Source organism: Epinephelus moara, chromosome 13 (genome assembly GCF_006386435.1).
Source record: "Epinephelus moara isolate mb chromosome 13, YSFRI_EMoa_1.0, whole genome shotgun sequence".
In the NCBI taxonomy this organism is placed as follows: Eukaryota; Metazoa; Chordata; class Actinopteri; order Perciformes; family Serranidae; genus Epinephelus; species Epinephelus moara.
The window spans coordinates 29634521-29655774 of NC_065518.1; the positions used below are offsets into that span (position 1 = coordinate 29634521).

General features: G+C 40.3%; 1 protein-coding gene across 5 annotated transcripts in view; it reads right to left on the bottom strand.

Annotated features, from left to right (window-relative positions):
• Positions 1-1409: 1409 nt before the first annotated feature.
• Positions 1410-21254, bottom strand: part of abcc3 (ATP-binding cassette, sub-family C (CFTR/MRP), member 3) — a 77000-nt gene continuing 57155 nt past the window's right edge. Inside the window, exons 19-31 of one of the 5 annotated variants that reach the window (XM_050060505.1) lie at positions 19995-20178; positions 19781-19889; positions 19408-19564; positions 18809-19016; positions 14774-15087; positions 9306-9505; positions 6903-7029; positions 5370-5471; positions 4651-4797; positions 4406-4564; positions 3710-3876; positions 3412-3606; positions 1410-1832 (exon numbers count right to left, since the gene is read on the bottom strand). In XM_050060505.1, coding sequence (XP_049916462.1) covers positions 1721-1832; positions 3412-3606; positions 3710-3876; positions 4406-4564; positions 4651-4797; positions 5370-5471; positions 6903-7029; positions 9306-9505; positions 14774-15087; positions 18809-19016; positions 19408-19564; positions 19781-19889; positions 19995-20178 — 2181 coding nt within the window. In that variant the 3' untranslated portion in view covers positions 1410-1720. Of the gene's footprint in view, positions 1833-3411; positions 3607-3709; positions 3877-4405; positions 4565-4650; positions 4798-5369; positions 5472-6902; positions 7030-9301; positions 9506-14773; positions 15088-17991; positions 18303-18808; positions 19017-19407; positions 19565-19780; positions 19890-19994; positions 20179-21254 lie in introns of those variants that run through there. The other 4 variants (XM_050060506.1, XM_050060509.1, XM_050060507.1 and 1 more) reach the window with 4 other exon arrangements.

The following is a 21254-nucleotide window of genomic DNA, read 5'->3' on the forward strand; positions in this document are numbered from 1 at the left end:
GTTCTCTGGCTGGCTGGATTGTCCGCTCAGGCTGCGGTACATACATGGCGGCGCAAGATGGCGACCTCTCTAAAGCAAGACCCTTGCTATATATATATAAAAGCATAATTATAAGGCTATGAAAACCAAACGAATTTTATTTTATAGCGATTATACACTTATATAAACATATTAATGGGTAGAAGATTCAGATTCAGATTTGACAATAAACCATGCCAAATATTACACACTGGCCCTTTAACTTTTCAGACTCAAATAAATCCTTGGTGGCTTGCAAGCAAACAACTAGGGTGGAGAGCAAAAGAGGAGGAATACATTGGCTGAAATGCAATCTCAGAACCCATGGGCTATTGTCTGTCAATGATTTAGATTTTTATTAGCTTTTTTTTTCTTCCTGAAATAGCTGCATTTATATGCAGATGTCTGTTTATGGAGATCAGCTGAAATGTTGTCTGCACCTTTCTCAAGTTGCTAATTGGACTGTAAACCACGACCGACGCAAGGAAGGGGAAGTCTTGCCCAAGTCTGGCCGTGCTGGCCATTGCCCCCAGAGGCTATATTGCAATCACATAATACCTGATGGGTTTTGAGATTGCCTCAATAAATAATCTTATTAACAGGAATAAACCTCCTGTTTGAACTGTCCGTAGCTGAACAGGGTAGGTCTATGCTACTGTGTTTAAATGTCAGTCATGATGGTGATACTGGGAGAGACAAATATTTTTTAAGGTGGTTCGTGGTGCAAAACGTTTAAGAAACACTGACTGTGAGCACACTCTAGCTGTACCTAATAAACTGGCAACATCCCACTTTAATAAAGACAATTTTATCTAAAAAATATTACACGCAAAAACACCTTTTGATAAAAGTGTAACTTTTCTAAAATTCTGCTGCATTTTGAGAGTTGTTGCTCTACTTGTTTATGTGCGTTCTACACTTTGATCATTAGGACAATAGATTTGATTACCCTGAGCTGGAATATCACACCAAGACAGCACACAATCATTGTTCTTCCTTTTTTTTAATAAAGGCATTATCATATTTCATATTTTGGTGGTACAGAATTCAAGTTTTAATAGATTTGGTTCACAAAAGAATCACATAATTAACTGAGCAAACTTCCCTAGTTGAGACAATTCTTTATAAAGTAGCTTAAATAATGGTACAGTACAAAAATAAGTGGGTTTATCACAAAAGTGTATTTTTCTTATGAGGAAAGTACAGTGGCACAGTATTTTTCTTTGTAGAAAAAAATAAAATAAAAAAGTTCCTCCTTTTTATTTAATTTTGCAGCAGACAGCCGAATAGAAAATGATACATTCACTGGCTTTCTTCATCCCACTGGCAGAAGGCACTAAAGGGCAGACTTGGATCAACTAGTGTCTGTACATATGGCTTGTTTTTTCCAATTTATATTCCAAAGGGACATTTGCCACCCAGGACAGTAGAGTCAGCGCCAGGAACTTAAGACAATCACAGAAGGGTATGTTGATGTCCTGATGTGGGTTCAGGCAAACACTACAAATGTTTGAAACTGCTAATTGATCCAAGTTTGCAACAGAGTTCAGGCTTAATTCAAAACCAGCAGTGAGTGCCCTGAAAAAATACCAAGTGCACATTAAGAGTACTCTTCAGTTCCACTGGCAGGTTTGAAACCCAGAGTCAGAGCGAACTGAGCTCATCCTCAACCCTGTTTGTAACATCGGGAGAAAAGGCGGTTCTACTGTGTCAATCCTGCATCTTTAGCCATGCCGTAGAAGATTCCTCTCTGTGATATGAGGTTTGTCGGAGTGTCAAACTCTGCTATCTTTCCCTTGTCCAACACCAGCACTCTGCAAGAAGAGAGAGGAGAGAACGAGTCATTTACAAAGCCTGGATACCTTTCAGAACAATGACACATGCATCTACATACACATGGATAAATTTCACCTTCTTATTATCATCAAATTATTTTTTCCTTATTGGCATGGCATTAGTATTGTTTTATGAGGTTCACAAGGTTTAATAATTTATGTAATGTTTAAATAAAATAAAACATAATATGTACATTTATATGTTTTATACTTTTCAGACATGAAGTATGTAACATTGCTGTCTTTGTCATTTATCTGTTGAAGTAATGGCTCTTTCTGTTATTCAGGCAGAGGTGTCCACTACATAAATAACGCTCATGACTTCATTCAGACATGACAGGACTGGAAAAGAGCCACGATGGTTACACAATATTTGGCACCTGGTGTGCCTGAGGGAGCTGTGTCACCGCTAGAACAGCTGTGAGCAGAAAAGTTATGATTAAAAGGAAAAACAGCATCCTCCTTCCTCACACAGCCTTCGTCACTGATGGATTCTAAAACTTACCTTGCAGCTGACATTAATTAATGACTATTTTGACTGCGAGGAACACTCACCTCCCCTCAGTTAATCATTTAGAACACAGCATATTCTACTGCCTATTCTAACTTGTCCAGCAGTGCACAAACAGAATGACAAGATGTTTAGTTGGGATGTTAAGTTTGCAAGATGTTCATATTTTCATGTGGCTGGCAGGTGGTTGTAAGACGCACATGAGAGTAGTCTGACAAACAGGATTTAGACTGTGAGTATATGCCTGCCATTAGACACTATCAGTGCGTTACCGTGTTTAAAAATCACGGTTGGCACGTGAAACAACAACAACCTCCCAGTTAGCAACTGACCACAGCATGCAAAATGTGACAGGATCAAAAAACGCCCTGAAACAGTGCAGGGTTCAGAGGATTAATGCCACAGCTCACCTAACCAAGTGCAAATGTTTCACTAAAATAAAATCCTTCCCAAAACTATTTTTGCAAGAGCACAATCGCTGCATCCTGAGTGTAGCGTTGCTCAAGATGATTATGATTGGGTTAAAGAAAAACAAACAGCCCAGAGTGCAGAAATATGATGGGTTGAGCCAGACCTATCTCCAGCGCTGGCATAGCGCTAAAACAAACTGCGAGTGGTGCGTCTGTCAATGTGAGACTAACATGCAAGTGACATATTATACATTACTGCCAATGGTTTCACACTATTTCAGTGATTAATAGGTGACAGTAACACGCCAAGAAACTTGGCCAACAAAAGCAGTGAAGAAGAATACAAAGTAGTAAAATGGATGCTAAAGATACAGCTTTTAAGATACCCCATGAAAAATCTGTTTTGCAAATGTTTTATAAAGAAGGAAATGCACTCTGTGTGTTTGTTAGAGCCAAAGAATACACACAGTGACTTCTGGTGATAAACACTGAATGTTTGTGATGTCCTCCATATCCATGAATATGGAGAAACTGAAAACTGTTTGTCTTGTAGCTGACTGCTGTTAAAGAAATTAGTTCAGATAGTTAAAATTATGGTGTTTAAAGTTTAAATCAAATATTCACATATATATTGAACCTTGTGTAATCCATGATTGTGTTGAGTCTGTGAGCGATGGTGAAGACGGTGCAGTCTTCAAACTGAGTGCGAATGGTGGACTGGATGAGATCATCTGTCTCCAGGTCGATAGCAGCTGTAGCTTCATCCAGGATGAGGATCCTCGTCTTCCTAAGGAGTGCTCGAGCCAAACACACCAGCTGCCTCTGGCCCACACTGCAGATACACCAGCACACAACACATGAAACACAGCGCCACAGAGAACTACACCTGTTCATTTAAATGCTGCTTTACTGCATCTCTCTCCCTCTGAACCAACCTGAGATTCTCTCCTCCCTCTGAACACTCCAGCTCCAGCTTTGCCTGCTGGTTGCTGACAAACTTGTGGAGGTGAGAATGTTCCAGAGCTGCCCACACCTCCTCATCACTGTACTTATCAAATGGGTCCAGGTTCATCCTCAGTGTGCCTGAGAACAGCACAGGCTCCTGTGGCACAGAAATGAGAGAAATTGTGTAATTTTCAGTGTCTTGATAGTAGTTTTAGTAGTTTTTAGTAATGCGCAGTAAAAACCAAGAGTATTTACACTTCTCACTTTATGGCCACAGAAGTGACTTCCTGGTTGTCAGTGGTTGCTTAAAAAACCTCAAGATGAGAACAGGACAACAGGAAGTTACTCCAAACCAAGAGACAGCACCATTTACAGCCCAGGGAAACCACAACTTGTAGTTTTGACATTGAGCTTCTTGTACAGACTGAACATATATAAGATTTTTACGTTATGTGCTAGAGTCTCAGAGAAGTGGAACAACCACCACCTGAGACACAATGTCAGCAATGCTGCTGTCAAAAATTATATTATGTGGAGAACTGTGATTAATTAATAGAAGTAAATGGTGCTTTCAGGGGCTCCAGGTCAAAACAAATGTACTGGGCTTTAAAATTTGACATCTGTCAAACCAAACTTTTAACTCTCACCCATCTTGTGAGGAATGTGCGTGTGAATGTGTTGTGTACCTGTGGAATGATGGTGAGTTTGGACCTCAGGTCGTGCAGGCCTATCTCAGCTATCTTCACCTCGTCAATGGTGATCTCTCCTGCTGCAGCTTCCAGCAATCTGAAGAGGCAGAGTGTCATGGAGGACTTGCCGGCTCCTGTACGACCTACAATACCAATCTGTACAGAAACATACACAGAGCTGTGATCAGTGAACCCTGTTGACCCAATACTGCTTATTGATCACCTCATCACACCCTCCCCACCTTCTCTCCTCCTTTGACATTCAGAGTGAGGTCCTTCAGGACGAGGTCCAGTCCCTCTCGGTACCGAACGCTGTAGTCGTGGAACTCCACGTTCCCCTTCGTGGGCCATTCAGGTGGGGGCTTCTTGTCCTCCACCTCCCAAGGGGCCTGTGAACACAAACACAACATTTCTGACTAGGAAAACTTTCTGAACAACTCATCAGCCTGCTTGGCTTTTAGCAGAACTGATTTGTTTATCACTCGAAAAACTCAGAGAGTTGGAACTGTGTGTGTTCAGAGTCACTCAGAGCTGCCAAACATTTATTTCACCTCTGAGACACACGGGATGCTCCAAACAAAAGCTTTCACTAACAACTCTACCAGCTATAGATGGGGCACTTTCTGTGATGGCTGCTGAAAAAGTACACTGTGTACAGTACAAATGCCCTGTTTGTCTTGTAACACAAGGGCCCTTGTTAGGTAATCTAACATTTCTGGATCTAGTTATAGTTTATAGGTCTTGTGTTGTTTGAGAACATGACTTGGCAGCAGGACAGTTTTTTGGAATGTGGGTAAATTCCTACTTTTTAACTGCAGCACAAAGCCAACACTATTTTACTTTTCAAAGAAAACACGCACAATCCAACTTCAGCTTTTAGCTTCTGTAGGATATTAGTAAGGGAAACACACGAGCACACACACACACACACACACACACACACACACACAATATCAGATACCTCTGTCTTGGTCTCACAGTACTCCTTCACTCTCTCCACTGCTACTATGTTGTTCTCCAGATCTGAAGTCATTCGCACCATCCAGTTCAGAGACATGGTCACCTATGAAAACAACACCGCCAAGTGTTGTTACAATGCCATACAACATATTTCAGTGTCCCATAGTGGGTACTTCTGCTCTTACTGAGGGTACATGGAAAGATTATGAAGTAGTTCAACTATTTCGAAAAATCATAAATTATGTTTTGGTTAAAAAAACATCCACATATTAAATCAACTGTAACTCCAGAACACCATGTATTGCAATTTAGAGTGCCCGAAAAGCAGAGCAGGGCAGAACAGAGAGGTCTTAACAGTTAGCTATTAGTCATGTAAAGGTTGAAATAATTAGCCAACCACAGGAAATGAGTAGCTACAAGTGGTGGATGAATGGTTGAAATAGTTAAAGGTAGATGAATGGCTTACAGACTCCTTACTGAGTGTAACTGTTGCAGCACTGGGCGGTAATTCTCAGTGAGTATGACCAATTCAGAATTACACATTACCCACAATAATTGTACTCATTGCTAACATAAACTAAAAATTATCCCTGTGAGAAAAACCTCAGGCCTCAAACTGTTTTAAAATGTTTTCCTACTTTGGCTACAAGCTGACGTCAGATTTCTTTAAATGGTCATCGGCTCCAGGCATACCACTACAAGTGTCTACAATATGTAGCCTACACTGCTACATGTAGCTACACGCTAACATCAGGAAAACATGTAAATTTGGTTGCCGTTGTTGTAAATTTCTCCCCAATTTCGGATCAAATTCCATCTGAAACATGTCCGGTTGTGTTTAGAAGCTTTTTGGTGATTTTTAAAGGGAGAAAGTGCAGCTATACACTGTCATTGTCAGGCTGCAAGCACACTGCTACATGTAGCGCCATGCTAATGTCAGGGAAACATATAAATTTGGTTGTTGATGTTGTTACTTTCTCCCCAATTTCCCATCGTATTCCTGCTGAAACATATTCAGTTGTGTTTAGAAGAATTTATTGGTGATTTTTGATGAGAAAAAGTGCCTCTGCGGCAACACAGAGATAGGGAAGACGCAGAACTGCTGACCAATCGAGGCAGACTGGGCTTTTTTGGGAGGTGGGTTAAAGAGGCAGGTGCTGAAACAGAGTGTTTCAGACAAAGAGTGAATACAGGTGTTCCAGCACAGACAGTATGAGCAAAATAATAATAAAATGACCATTTAGTTTGATTAAAGCATGGAAACATGTTCTAGCAGAAACCTTAAACACAGTATGACCTAAATAGGTTCCCTACGTTATTTTGTAACATCGTCAAAGTTTACGAAGACATGGGTACTATTGACTTAATGCTATCCATTATAATATTGAAGTCACATCTGGTAACATAGACACCATATATGGAGCTAACTTGCTTATACACAAAACTAAACTCAGCTTCTAATTTACATAAGCTATTGTATTAACAGTTAAATGCTATGGATAGATCATATTACAGTGGTTAGTTTGTAGTGTACCTGTAGAGCGTAGGACACTGACAGACCCACGAGGCCTGGGTTCAGGTTCTCCTTTCCAGTCACAGCAAACAGAGCAGCAAACAACACTATGCAGTTCCCAATGAATTCAATACGCACTCCAAGCCACCTGCAGGACAGAGTGTTACAGACGGGTTACAGTCTTGATTTAGACCGAATGGAGAACTCTGGAACTGGGCCTTTGGTATGACAGGAAATACGACCAGCGTTTTCAGCCAATGTAATTTTACATAGTTTGCTAGCATTTCAATGTGATTTTTAGCATCTGGAAAAACGACAAAACTCCCTGCATGAGTTTGTTTTAGTTCAGTCATGTCGGGCCTCTTGTTCAGCGATTCTCTTGTTTTACTTTTCTTTGCATCCTCCGTCAACGTTCTTTTCACTCTCTTCGCCTCTGCCATGATGTCTGTAGGCTACTGAGATTAGCGAGCTAGTTTCTGTTTCTGATCTTTTCTTCAAATTGTCAACATACATTGTAACAACATAAAACATAATAAGTATGCACATACAGATGAAGCATTGAGAAAATAAAGGGAAAGCAGTGCCAAAGAGCTGAGCTAGCTTTGAGGAGTTTTGTGGAAGGCATGACTGACCCTACCCTCTGGTTAGGTTACCCTGACATTCTTACCCTTCCCAATCTCTAAATCTAAGCAATCCAACCAACAACAAAGGCAACGAGTACCAGCCAATTACAGGGAGAGTAGGGTGGGTCATGTCTTCGCCATCCTAGTAAAAAAATGTGGATCCAAGGAGATCCTATCCACTTACCAAACTTACTTAGTACAAAAACAGCTGCTTGAAGGAAGAGGTGCCTTTCTCCCTTTTACAATTAAATGAACCTACACATAATGTGGTAGCTAGGTAAAAACATGCACATTGTTGCTTTTAAAAAATACTTAGGAAATACACCTGATTTTTTGTTGAGAGTTGGATGAGAAGATTGATACCTCTCATCTCTACACTGTAGAATCCGACAAGTCCGCTACGTTCTACATGCTGTCTTAGCTCTCTTAGTCTAATAATTAAATGAATAAATAACTCTGTTTTAAATCTCACTATCATAAAAACACAAGAAAGAGCCATCACAAATGTACATGTTGTGTTCTACTGGTTAGATGCTAACAAGAGTCTGTTTCTATGCAGCGCCTTCAGCAGAAACGCCCCTAGTGTTTCAGAGCAGAGAATACTGCTTTTTTTTTTTAATTTTTTTTTTTAGCAATACTGAAACCTAATTTATATACTTGGAAAAGTTTTTAAATCATCCAAATCTGGTTGGGTGGTTAATAACACACTTTCCTGTAATGTGACAAACTCAGGCCAAATATTTATTTTTGCCTTACCCAGATTTTAAATTATGTTAAATTTATTTCTTATTGTTAATTTTACGTAAAGTTTAGTTGTATTTACTTAATTAGATGAAGTTGTTGCAATGTAAAAATAACAAGTGAAATTAACGTGTTCTTTCAGAGTGTTAGCTACTTAAGGTATTCAGGTTAGTCTGACTTAACTTGATCATGACACATGAGATTTTGTATGTGGTGGAGTAAGGATATCTGCAAATTCTGTTTTGTCAACATGTCATGAATACTGACATGTGATTGTCAACAACTACAGTGTTGTTTGTTACAGTTCAAAGCATATGTATGATATGCATAGTTTGATGTTTTATTTAGCTTGTAAGTTGGCTGAAGCTTTGTTTTCAGACTTTGTTTACTTAAGTTAGTAACACTTAGAACAAGTTCATTTCACTTGTCATTTTTAATTTGTAACAACCTCACAAAATTAAGTACATACAACTAAATCTTAAACTTTATGATTAAATATAAAGTAACATAACTTAAGACTAGTGGTCATATTTTTTTGCCTTTTTCAAGGCAACCAGTATCCTAGATTTTTTTTTTTTTTTTTTAGTTTGATCAACTTGTCACATTTTACAGTGTATTATCCACAAACCAGCATCTAAAGGTGACTATTTAAATGTTTAATGTTGTTTGTTTCATCCTCACTGACACATAAGTGTAAATGTGAAATTGTGGTTTTATGGGGGTACAATATTTCTGTGACCAGACAAGAAGCAGGCCTTCACATAACCGCCTGTAAAATAACAAATTGTCATTTTTACCCTTAGATCGTTTCCAGTCATTGTGCTAAGACAACCGGCTGCTGGCTGCACTTTGGCTTCATATTTACTGTGCATATGTGATAGTGGTGTCAATATGCCCATTTAACTCAAGAAAGTAAATAACTGTTCTCCCTGAAAAAATCCTAACTATTCCTCTAAAGGCCTCATCCATCACACCAGTGTCTGTGTACAGAAGGATAAAAGAGGAGACAACAATACTGGAACACAGCTGCTGCTCTGCTGAGCTGAAACAGGACACTTACCTGTTGGACACTATACCAGGGTAGTAACTCTTTTGGTTTTCATCCACTTTCATATCACTCATCAGAACAAAGGCAGAGTGTCTGCCATAGGCTCGGATTACACTACATCCAGTGACGGTCTCAGAGAAATGGGAGTATATGGGAGAGCGGCTGACTGACTCCAGACGCTTTAGCTGCCGAGACGTGGCAACATAAAATCTCTACAGGGGTTGAGGTGGAGAGAAACAAAACACAACATTACAACTGAACATGGTGTCACAGATGCCCAGATATTCAAAAACAATTATGATGCACACAGACGAGCCCACACGCATACACACTCGCACGCATGCAGGATAATAAAGAAAGCCTGTGTAAACAAAACACCTGCAGAGCTCATTTGATATTCCAATTTACACATTTTTGATAGGAAGCCAGCGAAGGTTACATAAGCTCCACAGAAGTGACGAATACAAAGTCTAAATATAAATCAGCTCTCCTCAGGAATGTCTTTATACTGCATGTGAAGCCAGAAGAACAAGTAATCACTTGTTGCACAAAAACTTTGTCAATTTTTATACAGCAAATAAAATGTGTGCTATTTCAAACTGCAGGTGTTTTGTTTTTCATCTCAAAGATTTCTCACTGATGAATTTAGTCTAATGAAAGCTGCAATTACTTTGAAAATGTTAGAAGTTTAGTTTAGCTTAGTATCTCTATGTGCCATTATGCTGATTTAGTAAGCGGTTTGGCTTTCATTTGCAGAAGTTCGACATATATCATTCAAACAGAAGCTAAGGTTATAGACGAATGATGCAGCAAAGACACAGGCCATGCATGATGGATGCCAAGACAAAGCTATAGGAATAATATGAGGTTTGTGTTAGTACAGCTGATTGTGACTGATCATATACAATGTAACAGATTTATAAGTGTAAGCACATTTAGGAAATGCTTATAAGCTTGATTGACTTTTTCTTATCCTCAAAGTCTGCATGATCCTTAAAGGTATACTCCAACTAACATCAATTTATCAAGGATTTTCACTGTTTTGGATTCTTAGTTCACCTCAGAGGCTTCCTGAATTCAATGAAACATGGGGTGAGTAACTGATATTCAAATAGTCATTTGCGGGCTAAACTGTCCTGTTAAGGTTAGACAAAAGCCTATGTATAGTGAATAGGCACCGTACATTGCACAGACTGATATGAAATTGTGTGTGATCTCTACCTGGTTAAAAAGGCTCAAATGATTTAGTGTCACTTCAATAAAGTCTGGGCAATCACAAGGTTAAAAAAAGAACAGTCAAAACCAAAGCAGCAGAGGCTGAATCTGACTTTTATTCCCTGGTATGGGTCAAGCTCCTAAAGCACCAGATACTTTCAAACTCAGCACCTGCAGTTACTTCTTACGTTCTTTCTATTAAGGTCTCAAGCCCGAGCTGATGACATTATGTAGGGAAGCTCCCCCCAGAGCCCCACAGAAAACATTATACAGCTGTTTTCAAAGGCTGATTAGTACTCATTGTGACAAGTTAACTGGGCTCATGTGTAAAATTGAGCTCCTTTAACCAGATGTAATAGCTGAAATATGCCAAACTGTGCCATCTTGAGGTCAGGTACAGGATTGTTTGTTTTGATCACCACATATCGTATTCTCAAATTTAAAATGGCCAGTGAAACACTAATGAAAACCTTTTATGTGACCACCTACACTTGTTAGTTCTTAATCACAACAGTGTCCAAAATAAACATAAAGAAGGACGATGATTTGTCTTTAAGTTAGTAAAATCTAACATTCTAGTCACATTAATAATTCTTCATTATGCAAACCACGAGCAGTTATTTTTGCAAAAATGAGTGTTGGATGATTTAGAGTTTGCCTTGTTATTGTTAAAAATTCATCAGTACTGCAGCAATGAACACTACACACACCACCATTAACAACTGCTGTTCTCCAGCTACCACAGTTCACCCAGCTCTGACACCACAGTCTCCCAACAGACAGAGCAGCTCCTGTGGCAGAAATAACCTCATGAAACCTCAGTGGGCACAAGTTACTGTAGCTATCTGGCAAGCCTGACTGGCATAGAGGTCTCTCCTGGCACCAGAGGTCTATGCAGACCAGCAAGTATGTTTGGGAAAAGACTTGAGCTCACCTAGATGTACAACCCCAACTCTAAAAAAGTTGGGACGCTGTGTAAAATATCAATAAAACAGAATGTAATGATTTACAAATTCTTTTTTTAACCTATATTTAATTGAATGCAGTGCAAAGATTTAATGCTCAAACTGATAAACCTCACTGACTTTTTTGTAAATACACACTCATTCTGAATTTGATGCCTGTAACACGTTCCAAAAAAGTTGGGTTGAGGGCATGTTTAGCACTCAGTAAGTGTTTGGGAACTGAGGACACTAATTGTTGACGTTTTGAAAGTTAAATTCTTTCCCATTCAGCAGTCCAGGGTCTTTATTGTTGTATGTTGTCCTTCATAATGCACTACAAATGGTCAATGAGAAACAGGTCTGAACTGCAGGCAGGCCGGTCTAGTACCAGAACTCTTACTATGAAGCCATGCTGCTGGAACATGTGCAGAATGTGGCTTTGCATCGTCTTGCTGGAAAAAGCAGAGACATCCCTGAAAAACAGGTCGTCTGGATGGCAGCATATGTTGCTCCAAAACCTATTTGTACCTTTCAACATTCATGGTGCCACAGATGTGAGTTACCCATGATGCCATGGGCACCAACACTCCCCCATACCATCACAGATGCTGGCTTTGAACTTTGAGCTGGTAACAATCTGGATGTTCCTTTTCCTCTTTAGCCTGGAGGACCTGATGTCCATGATTTCCAAAAACAATTTGAAATGTGGACTCGTCAGAACACAGCACGCTTTTCCACTTTGTGTCAGTCCATGTCAGATGAGCTCAGGCCCAGAGAAGTCAACACCGTTTCTGGATGTTGTTGATAAATGGCTTTTACTTTGCATGTTAGAGTCCTAAGTTGGATTTGTAGACAAAGCGACGAACTGTGTTTACGGACAATGGTTTACCAAAGCGTTTTTGAGACCAAGTAGTGATATCCTTTATATAATCATGACAGTTATTAATGCAGTGCTACCTGAGGAGCTAAAGGTCATGAGCAGTGTTGGTTTTCAGCTTTGCCCCTGACATGCAGAGATTTCTCCAGATTTTCTGAATCTTTTGATGATGTTATGAATGTAGATGGTGAAATTCTTAATTACTTACAATTGTGCATTAAAAAATGTTCTTAAACTGTTGGACTATTTGCTCATGCATTTCTTTTCACAAATTGGTGAAACCTGCGCTGCCCTTGCTTGTGAAGGATTGAGCCTTATGAGGATGTCCTTTTCATACCCAATCATTATACTACCCTGTTATCAATTAACCTGTTTACCTGTCGATTGTTCCAACAGGTGTTTTTAGAGCATTCCACAACTTTTCCAGTCTTTTGTTGCCCCTGTCCCAACTTTTTTGGAATGTGTTGCAGGCATCAAACTCAAGATGAGTGTATATTTACAAAAAACAACTTGGACTTGGACTTGGATATCATTGCATTCTGCTTTTATTTATGTTTTACGCAGCATCCCAACTTTTTTTTAATTTGGGTTGTATTACAACCTACTGTGGGCAGCTTCTTTCAGTTAGTAAAAAGCTGAGTAGCAAAACCCAAGTGTAGTCACCACTGGACATTGCACTTCCTGTATGAATTTAATAAATATACATGTTGAGCATAACTAGTGAGATTATTTCCGCCTCCAGAGTAGCCCTGTCTCTGAGAATAAATGTGATATAACTAGAATTTTAATCTGCCAAAAAAATTGATGCTGACTACATTTTCCACAGTCTTAGGCCCTGATCACACAGAAAGTGTTTTTCAAGTTTCAAAGGCGAGGCGCACTGCACTAACTTTTTAAAAAAAATTAAATGCCACTAGTAATTTGTATCTAGTTACTAAAATGGACAGACGGAGGGTACTTGCTGTAGCTCTGGTTAAGGGTGAGAGGCTGTCAGCAAACAGTTTGTTGGTCACAGATAAACGGAGATCTGTGTGGGTACATGAGATCCTAAAAAAAGAGGGTGGATCACTGAGAGTACCACCAGTTGGTCTAGGAGCTTCACCTCCATGATGGCTGTTTCCAGGCATATTTTGGGATGACTCTGGGACAGTTTGATAACCTGCTGTATTTTGTTGGGCCGTATAGCTCTGGGTATCCAGCAACCACTACCACCACTTTCTCCTCCATTGTTTATCAACTGTAAATTTGTTGTCGTGACCACCACAGAAGGACCGCCTCTCAAATCATCTGATTGGACAATGGGGGGAAAATGGAGATGACGTGAGGCACTTTTCTGCTTTCAGCTGAAGTATTTTCATCTCGAGGAGTTCAGATAGCTCTGGCAAAAATGCCAGACACCTAGAGTGCAGACATGCAATTCGCATAGCGACGCAAAAACAGCGAGTAAAAAGCTTCATTCTCATTGAAAACAATTACAAAAAGTCGCCTCCCACTGCTAAAACGCTGTCTGTGTGATCAGGGCCTTACACTACAACTGGCTACTGAGCCATTCAAGGGTTTGCCCTCAAAATCAAAATACATATTTTTCCTCTTACCTGTAGTGCTATTTAGAAATCTAGATAGTTTGGGTGTGAGTTGTTGAGTGTTGGAGATATCGGCCGTATAGGTGTCTGTCTTCTCTCCAATATAATGGAACTGGATGGCACTCAGGTTTGGGGACTGCTCAAAGCGCCAAAAAAATAAACTTGAAAATCTCAACAGCAATGTCTCTTTCCAGAAATCATGACCCAGTTGCTCAAGATAATCCACAGATGTTGTGAGCAGTTCCATGCAGGAACTAGTTATTTACACCCACCATCTGTATCACTGCCCAAAAGGAAGCATGCATCTACTGTAACCTCACCTGATCTAGCTGACATTACAGCTCAGCCGAGGAGTTTAATAAATATTTACAACTCGCGCTGTCATGACCATGAGCCTCTTGCCCATGAGTAGATGCATGCTTTCCTCTACGCAGTGATTTGGTTGGTGTTTGTAGTTCAGTAGAAAGAAAATCGTGATTTCTGGAATAAGACATTTCTGTTAAGTTTTTCATATTTATTTTCTTTTGAGCACCACAAGTTGAGTGCCATCTAGTTCCATTTCATTGGAGAGAAGGCAGACATTGCAACGGTCGATATCTCTAACACTCAGCAACCAAAACAATCTAGATTGATAAATAGCACTACAGTTAAGAGGAAACTTTTCTTTTTCATTTTGGGGTGAACAGTCCCTTTAAGGCCCCGGTCAGCTATGACTACTGGACTGTCAGAGACCAAACTACACTCCACCTACAGCGCTAGTAAAACAGTGACTGCTTCAACCACATGCAACAGTCTACCAACACACACACTCTCAGACATGCATGTTGTATTAATGAGTTAGCAGACTTGTTTCCTATTTACCTGAACCCACCAATAGAACACCATTAATGGGGCTATGACTATGAGGAACATTGGGGTGAGGGCAGAGCATATGAGCAGCACATTCAGTGTGTACCAGAAAGTGCGCATCCATATGTCAATATTATCTGGGATGTGGGAGTCTATAGCATCCATGTCTTTGCTGAAGCGGTTTAGTAACCGCCCAGTGGGGTTGCTCTCGAAGAAGGCCTGCGGAGCACGCAAGACCCCCTGAAGCATGTTGCTGTGTGTGACCTTGGCTGCCCGCAGCATACTGTAGGCCCGGCACAGCAGGCAGTTAACCAACAACAGCAAACCTGCGAGAAGGGGGGAGGGGAGGGGGAGGGGTCAAGTGTGACAGCACAACAACACCTGTGTTAAATGGATTAGGGCCCGTTCCTATTAAAAATGTGTGCACCAGACAAACAGAAAACAGAAGATGCATCACTTCTCGTGTGCCAGCACAATGCCCTAAAAGTGGAGGTTAGTGTCAGTGGTACAACAGAACTTTGGTATCAGAAAATAAACTTCCATCTATCTTCCACCACCACATGCCTGATCACTTGTGACTTCACATGGCCACCCACAAAGATTTTAGTATCTCCAGAAGTGTGAAGTCGTCATCTGCCTCCTGTGGGTGCCATTCCATACATTTGCACCTTGTGACTCCGTACTAAAAACTACACTGCTTTTAACGTTGATGAGAGTAGTGCTACCACTTTACCTTCACATAATGTATTTGTCCTAATTACAGATATGCCAATTTTCTGTCCTGAATTGGATTCCTAGGACAGAGGGAAAACATCAATGTCTCGATGCAGAAAAGTCAGTAATTGGAAATTTTAAGCCCAATTCTCTACATTATGATCACTTTTAACAGTTTTGTAAGACTGGGCTGTGCATTCCTTATAGCTGAACCAATTGGACGGTGCAATATAACTGACATAAACGTGTAAAAAGGTGTATTATTGCTTTCTGGACCTCTGTGAACTGGGGCCTGTGTTAAGGTGTTGTGGTGCTCTGGGCATCGATCTGCATTGAGAGTGATGGCCTAGTAAAGTGAATGGATGCTGCCTCTGAGTCTGCTTCATTAATACAATACAAAGATGCATCAATAATCATTTTATAGTCGCACTGTGGCCCTCTGAATTGGAATTGGATTGTGAGGTGCTTAAAAATTCCCAACTCCTACTGATTCCAGTACATCAACTATATGTCGAAGCAGAGTACTTACACAATACCAGTACTCTTAAAATCATTATAATGTCGTATATGGTAACATGATGCCAAGGATTGCTATGTAGAATGACATTAAACCGAAGAAACTGCATCTAATGTGAACTGGTCACATCATTGCTGATAAGTGTCCAGTGGACTAAATCAGTGCATCTTGATCCAAGATCTTATAAAAATGCACTTTCGATACATCAGAGCTGTGCGTCTGAGCAGGACACTGACAAACATCTGCAAGTCAAGCTTGCACTGAGTGTCCCGCATGTTTAGTACAGCAAATGTCTCTTTAAAGGGGAACACCACCGACATTATGAATTCCAATATGTTATTTCCATGGCCTAGAAAAGTTTAATCAACATTTGTGAACATGAGCTCCTCTCTCTCAAAGCCAGAACCCAGAGAAGTAGTCCCAAATTTGTGATGTCATGGGGTCTAAAGTCTGAAGCTGTTCCAATGGGTGTCTGATTTTGTGGAACCACAGAATGTTTGTTTTGTTTTTTACACCTAAATGAGCTCTATTCTATTTTAGTTTTCTAAGTTCCAAAACCAAAGATGTACCAGAAAAGACCAAATTACTGTGATGTCACTCTAACATTTGTCCTGTTGATGTGTTCAGCTGTAAAGGGAACATTTAAAGAGTTAAACACTGTGGCCCAATCTATATGACGTTTCTGCTGTGCTTATGTTGTGTACTGTGTTGCTCTGCTAGCAGCAGGGATAAACCAAATCTCATTGCACTGAAGCTAAGTGATGTACTGCTATGATGGGGCCACAGCAAAACAGATTTTAGCCAAATATGATTAGCAGTGTAAGTGTACTCCACTTTTAGAATATTTTCACTGCTTTACCATGCCATCATACAGCCCTATTCTGATGGAGAACTAAAGCCATTATCTCAAACTAACCAACTAAATCTAACCAACTGAGGCAGCGTTTGCTTGTTTCATTTCATGTACATGAAGCAAACATTTTCTATCTGGAAGTTATTATAAACACACACTGTGATTTAGACTATACTTAAAACATTCCCCAGGATTTGAGTTTTACCACTCTGGTTTGGGATTTGGGAGAGAGGTGTTTATGTTTACTGATATTTTTGGATAGTCTTAGACCATAGGAAAACATGTATGAATTTTAAAATTAGGTGCTGTTCACCTTTAATGAAAGAATGCAGCTAAAAGCAGTGTGTGACAAAGTGGTTTAAAACCTTTTTAATCATGTGTATTAGTATTTTACCTAAATGTAATAGAAAATAATCTCACTTCCAATGAATCATTACTTATTTACAATTACCTATGCAGACACCAAGCATTTGTAGTACTTGCCATCTCTGCCTGAATGAAATATAACCCGATGTGAAGAATTTGTGTCACTGACTTTTTTATAGTTTGCATTAAATTTAACCCTATATCTGGCTAAATATCATTCTGTATTTAAATTCTATTTAAAACAAAGGTGAGGAATTCTTAGGCTCTTGTTAAGACACACAGATACTCTGTTACATACACAAACTGTCTTTTATCTAAACCGCCAACTATTTAAACTCAGTTCAGACCTGCTCTATTTTTCCATAACAGCATAATTCCCTACCCTTACATGCATAGGCTGCACATTACACACCCTAAATCCCTTAAACAAATCCAGGCACACTGGCCTACAATACAGACCCATTATAAATAAAGTAGATCAAATTGTATTAACACTGGTCTACCACTAGAGGGAGGTGCTAGATCACTAAAGTCAGTACATTGTGTGCATACTCAGGCCCGGCTGTATTTAACAACCTGACAGTGTATATGTCTTTGTGATTGCGTGGAAGAGTGTGGAAGCAGGCTCATCACGGACAACATCACAGGCTACGGAGAAACAAAAGCTGAAACTGGAAGGTTAATCAAGCTGCTGCTCCAACATGCATGCGGCATGCCATCCCAGGAAGGGGGCATTAGGAAAGATGAAAGGAAAAAGGGAGGATCTGCATCTCTTAGTACCTGGACAAAGATGTATGTGAAAGCCAAGGGCACTATGACAACGGCAAAGATGGGTGTGCTGGAAACGATAACTATCATGGTGGAGAGAGAAACGAAGAAGGTGCCCAGGAACATGAGTACAGTGGCTGGAAGAGCCTCGTCGATAATGTAGATGTCCTTGGAGAAGCGGTTGATGATGCGTCCTATAGGCGTGGTGTCAAAGAAAGACTGGGGCGTGTGAAGTTTGTTGGTGAGCAGGTTATGGTGCAGCTTCTTGGCTGCACCGATGTTCCCCATGGCTAATGTGAAGGAGGAGATCATGACCAGGATACCTAGGATGGGGGTGAATCAGGAGGAGCAGGAGTGGAGGAAAAAGATATTGGAGAAATGAAGGTTTCATTGTGGAATGAGAAAGTAATGGAGTTCCTAGTAGACACAGTCAGCATCTGTCCATTTACAGCTCACTGTAAAAAGAACATCACAATAACAAAATACACATCCACAGCCACTTGAAGGTCCTCTCGGCCAAAGCATCTCTTCACTGAGCTCATTGGAGAAAAACATTTCAACTGGCTGCAAAGCAAAGACATTTAGTTTATTTCCACCAAGTCTGCAACAAGAAGCTGTGTGGAAGGGAGCAGCATTTGGAGTTTTAAGTAGCTGTTCAGGTTCAAAGACAATGTTAACATCACATGTGCACATGAAACCTGAAAACACCTCTTTGCAAAAGGCTGTTTCTATAAAAATGTTTATATGTCACAATAAATGCATCACCATGAATGGAGCTTGACTTAAAAATGACAATTCAGTTTTTATTAAGACACTCAGTGTTTCTTACCTTGTGCAATGCCCAGTGCTGCGTACACCCCCACCCTCATATTAACATTCTCCTTTGTCTGATTTCTTGAGGCGTCGTTGGTCCACTGGCTGAGCCAGATGTTCGCTCCGATGGCCGCTGCGCTCTGGCAGCCGTACAGCAAACAGATGAGCACTGACAGCAGAGGTCCCACCGCCTTGGCGTACTCCAGGTATACCTTTGTTTTCACCTGGTTGGGAGTGACAAGAGTTTAGCCGAGGTCAGCTCAGACAGCCTCAATGACGACAATAAAAAATAAATTAAAACTATTACATAACCTATGTGCATAAACGGTAGCAGAATAGCTGAGTAGATGCGTTTGTGTTAATGTCAAATTCCAACATGGCTAAGACACCCTGGTGTAAATAGTATTGTTGGCCATGGACACCTGGGTGTTAATAGCTTCTGCCTTTATTTTATCTATGTTGTTAAGTGTAATGCCTCCTAAAATGGATAAACAGGATGAATATTTACTCCCAACAAGCCACCACATCTTAGCATTTCAATTGGACCCATCTTTTTAGCCTGTTAGTCAAATAGAAAATGGACAATAAGAGAAATGTGAATGAGAAAAGACTGACCCTGCCTGTTTCCGTGGTCTCAGACTGGATGAGTTTCTGCATCTCATGTGGTTTCTTTTTGTCTAGTTGCTCTGAGTGTTTCCTCTGGCTGCAGCCGTGTCTCCTCACTGAGCGGGATCTGGGGTTCTCTCCATCTGCTGAGATGATGCTGATCTGCCTGTAAAGGGAGATTATGTCCGTGTTTGGTACTTTTTTGGAAGATGTAAAAATTCCACCAGAAGATAATTCAAGAATGTGTCTCCTGTCTGTGTTGGATAACAGATGACAATGCTCCCCTGACCAAATTTTATTCTTTAATCTTATCTATCAGAAAAGGGCAGAATGTATGACAGCAATATCGCGTCTTGTAGGTGGCTAGAAATATTTCCTCTACCTTATGAAATTTCTCTTGGCTTCGTTGATCACTGGCTCATTGTCCACCATGTCTGTGTGGTTGCTAAGGGCATCGTCAGGATACAGTTCCTCATCTTCGATCAAGTCCTCTGTAAAAGCATTGTTTACAGTATGTTACACAGCTTTTTCAAACAAGTTCAACCATAAAATATGAGACATGAGGTTATATAAGAGTAACGGAAGTGATGCTCCACCTGTGGCCTCTTCCTCCTCTATGATGTCCTCCAGGGCATAGTTCCTGAGAAACTCTGCGAAGGCTCCATTCTGTTTGAGCAGCTCCTGGTAGGAGCCCATCTCTGACACCCTGCCCTCCACCATCACCATTATGTTATCCACCTGAGGCAGGAAGCTGATGCCATGCGTCACTAGAATACGGGTCTGTAGTTAGACAACAAAAGAAACCTTGTTACGTCATAAACTACACACATGACAGTATCAGAGCAAACCAACGGACAAAAACCTTTTACTACGAGCTCAACTTCAGTGACATATTCAGTAATATAATATGTTCATCTTCCCAGCAGGATCCAGTCAAACAGGAACTCAACCACCTCTTATCAGAAAATGGCATCATAAATATGAAAAACCAAGGGTAATAAACTGATGCAACATACAATTTTCTTTCTGGTAAAATAAAAGATACAACTTCCTCTACTGTAGCAATACTAAAACTACTGACAAGCTAGCTGTTCTGTGAGGCTGTACTCAGTCAAAGCAATGCTCCGAGCTATAGTAGTAGTAGTGGTTCATTTACCTCGGCAGTGTTGTTTACGTATCACAAACTAACGGAGGTACATTTCTTAGTAAAACTATAATTACCGCCTTGCAGTTGTACGCCTCTGCAAACAAGTCAAGATGCACTTACAGTTTACATCCATGTCTGTGATAACATTTATAGACATCCTCCCCCAGCAGCAAAGATCTATGCAATCAGCACAGTTTCAAGGTGGACACCCAAGATTAGTGTCACCAGTTCAATATCTGACCAAATGTCTCCCCTTCTGTTCCTGAGATATGATGTTGAGTAATGACCAGAAAAGTGTTTTTGCAGACCATTATGATGTCACAGTGAAGTTGACCTTTGACCTTTTGGATATATTAATGTCATCACTTCATCATTTTATTCTAATACACACTGCGGGAATTTTGTCATAATTAACATATAAACTCTTGAGGTATGGCCAAAAATAAGTTTTATGGGGTCACAGTGACCTTTGACCACCTAATTCTTACAAGTTAACTGGACATTTGTGCCATATTTGAAGAAATTCCCTCAGTGTTCCTCAGATATTGTGTTCATGAGAATGAGATGGATGCAAGGTCATAGTTACCGTGACCTTTGACCACCAAAACCCTAATTAGTCATCACTGAGTCCAAGTGGACGTTTGTGTCAGAAAAAAAAAATTCCCTCAAGGTGTCCTTGTGATATTGCGCTCACAAGAATAAGACAGGG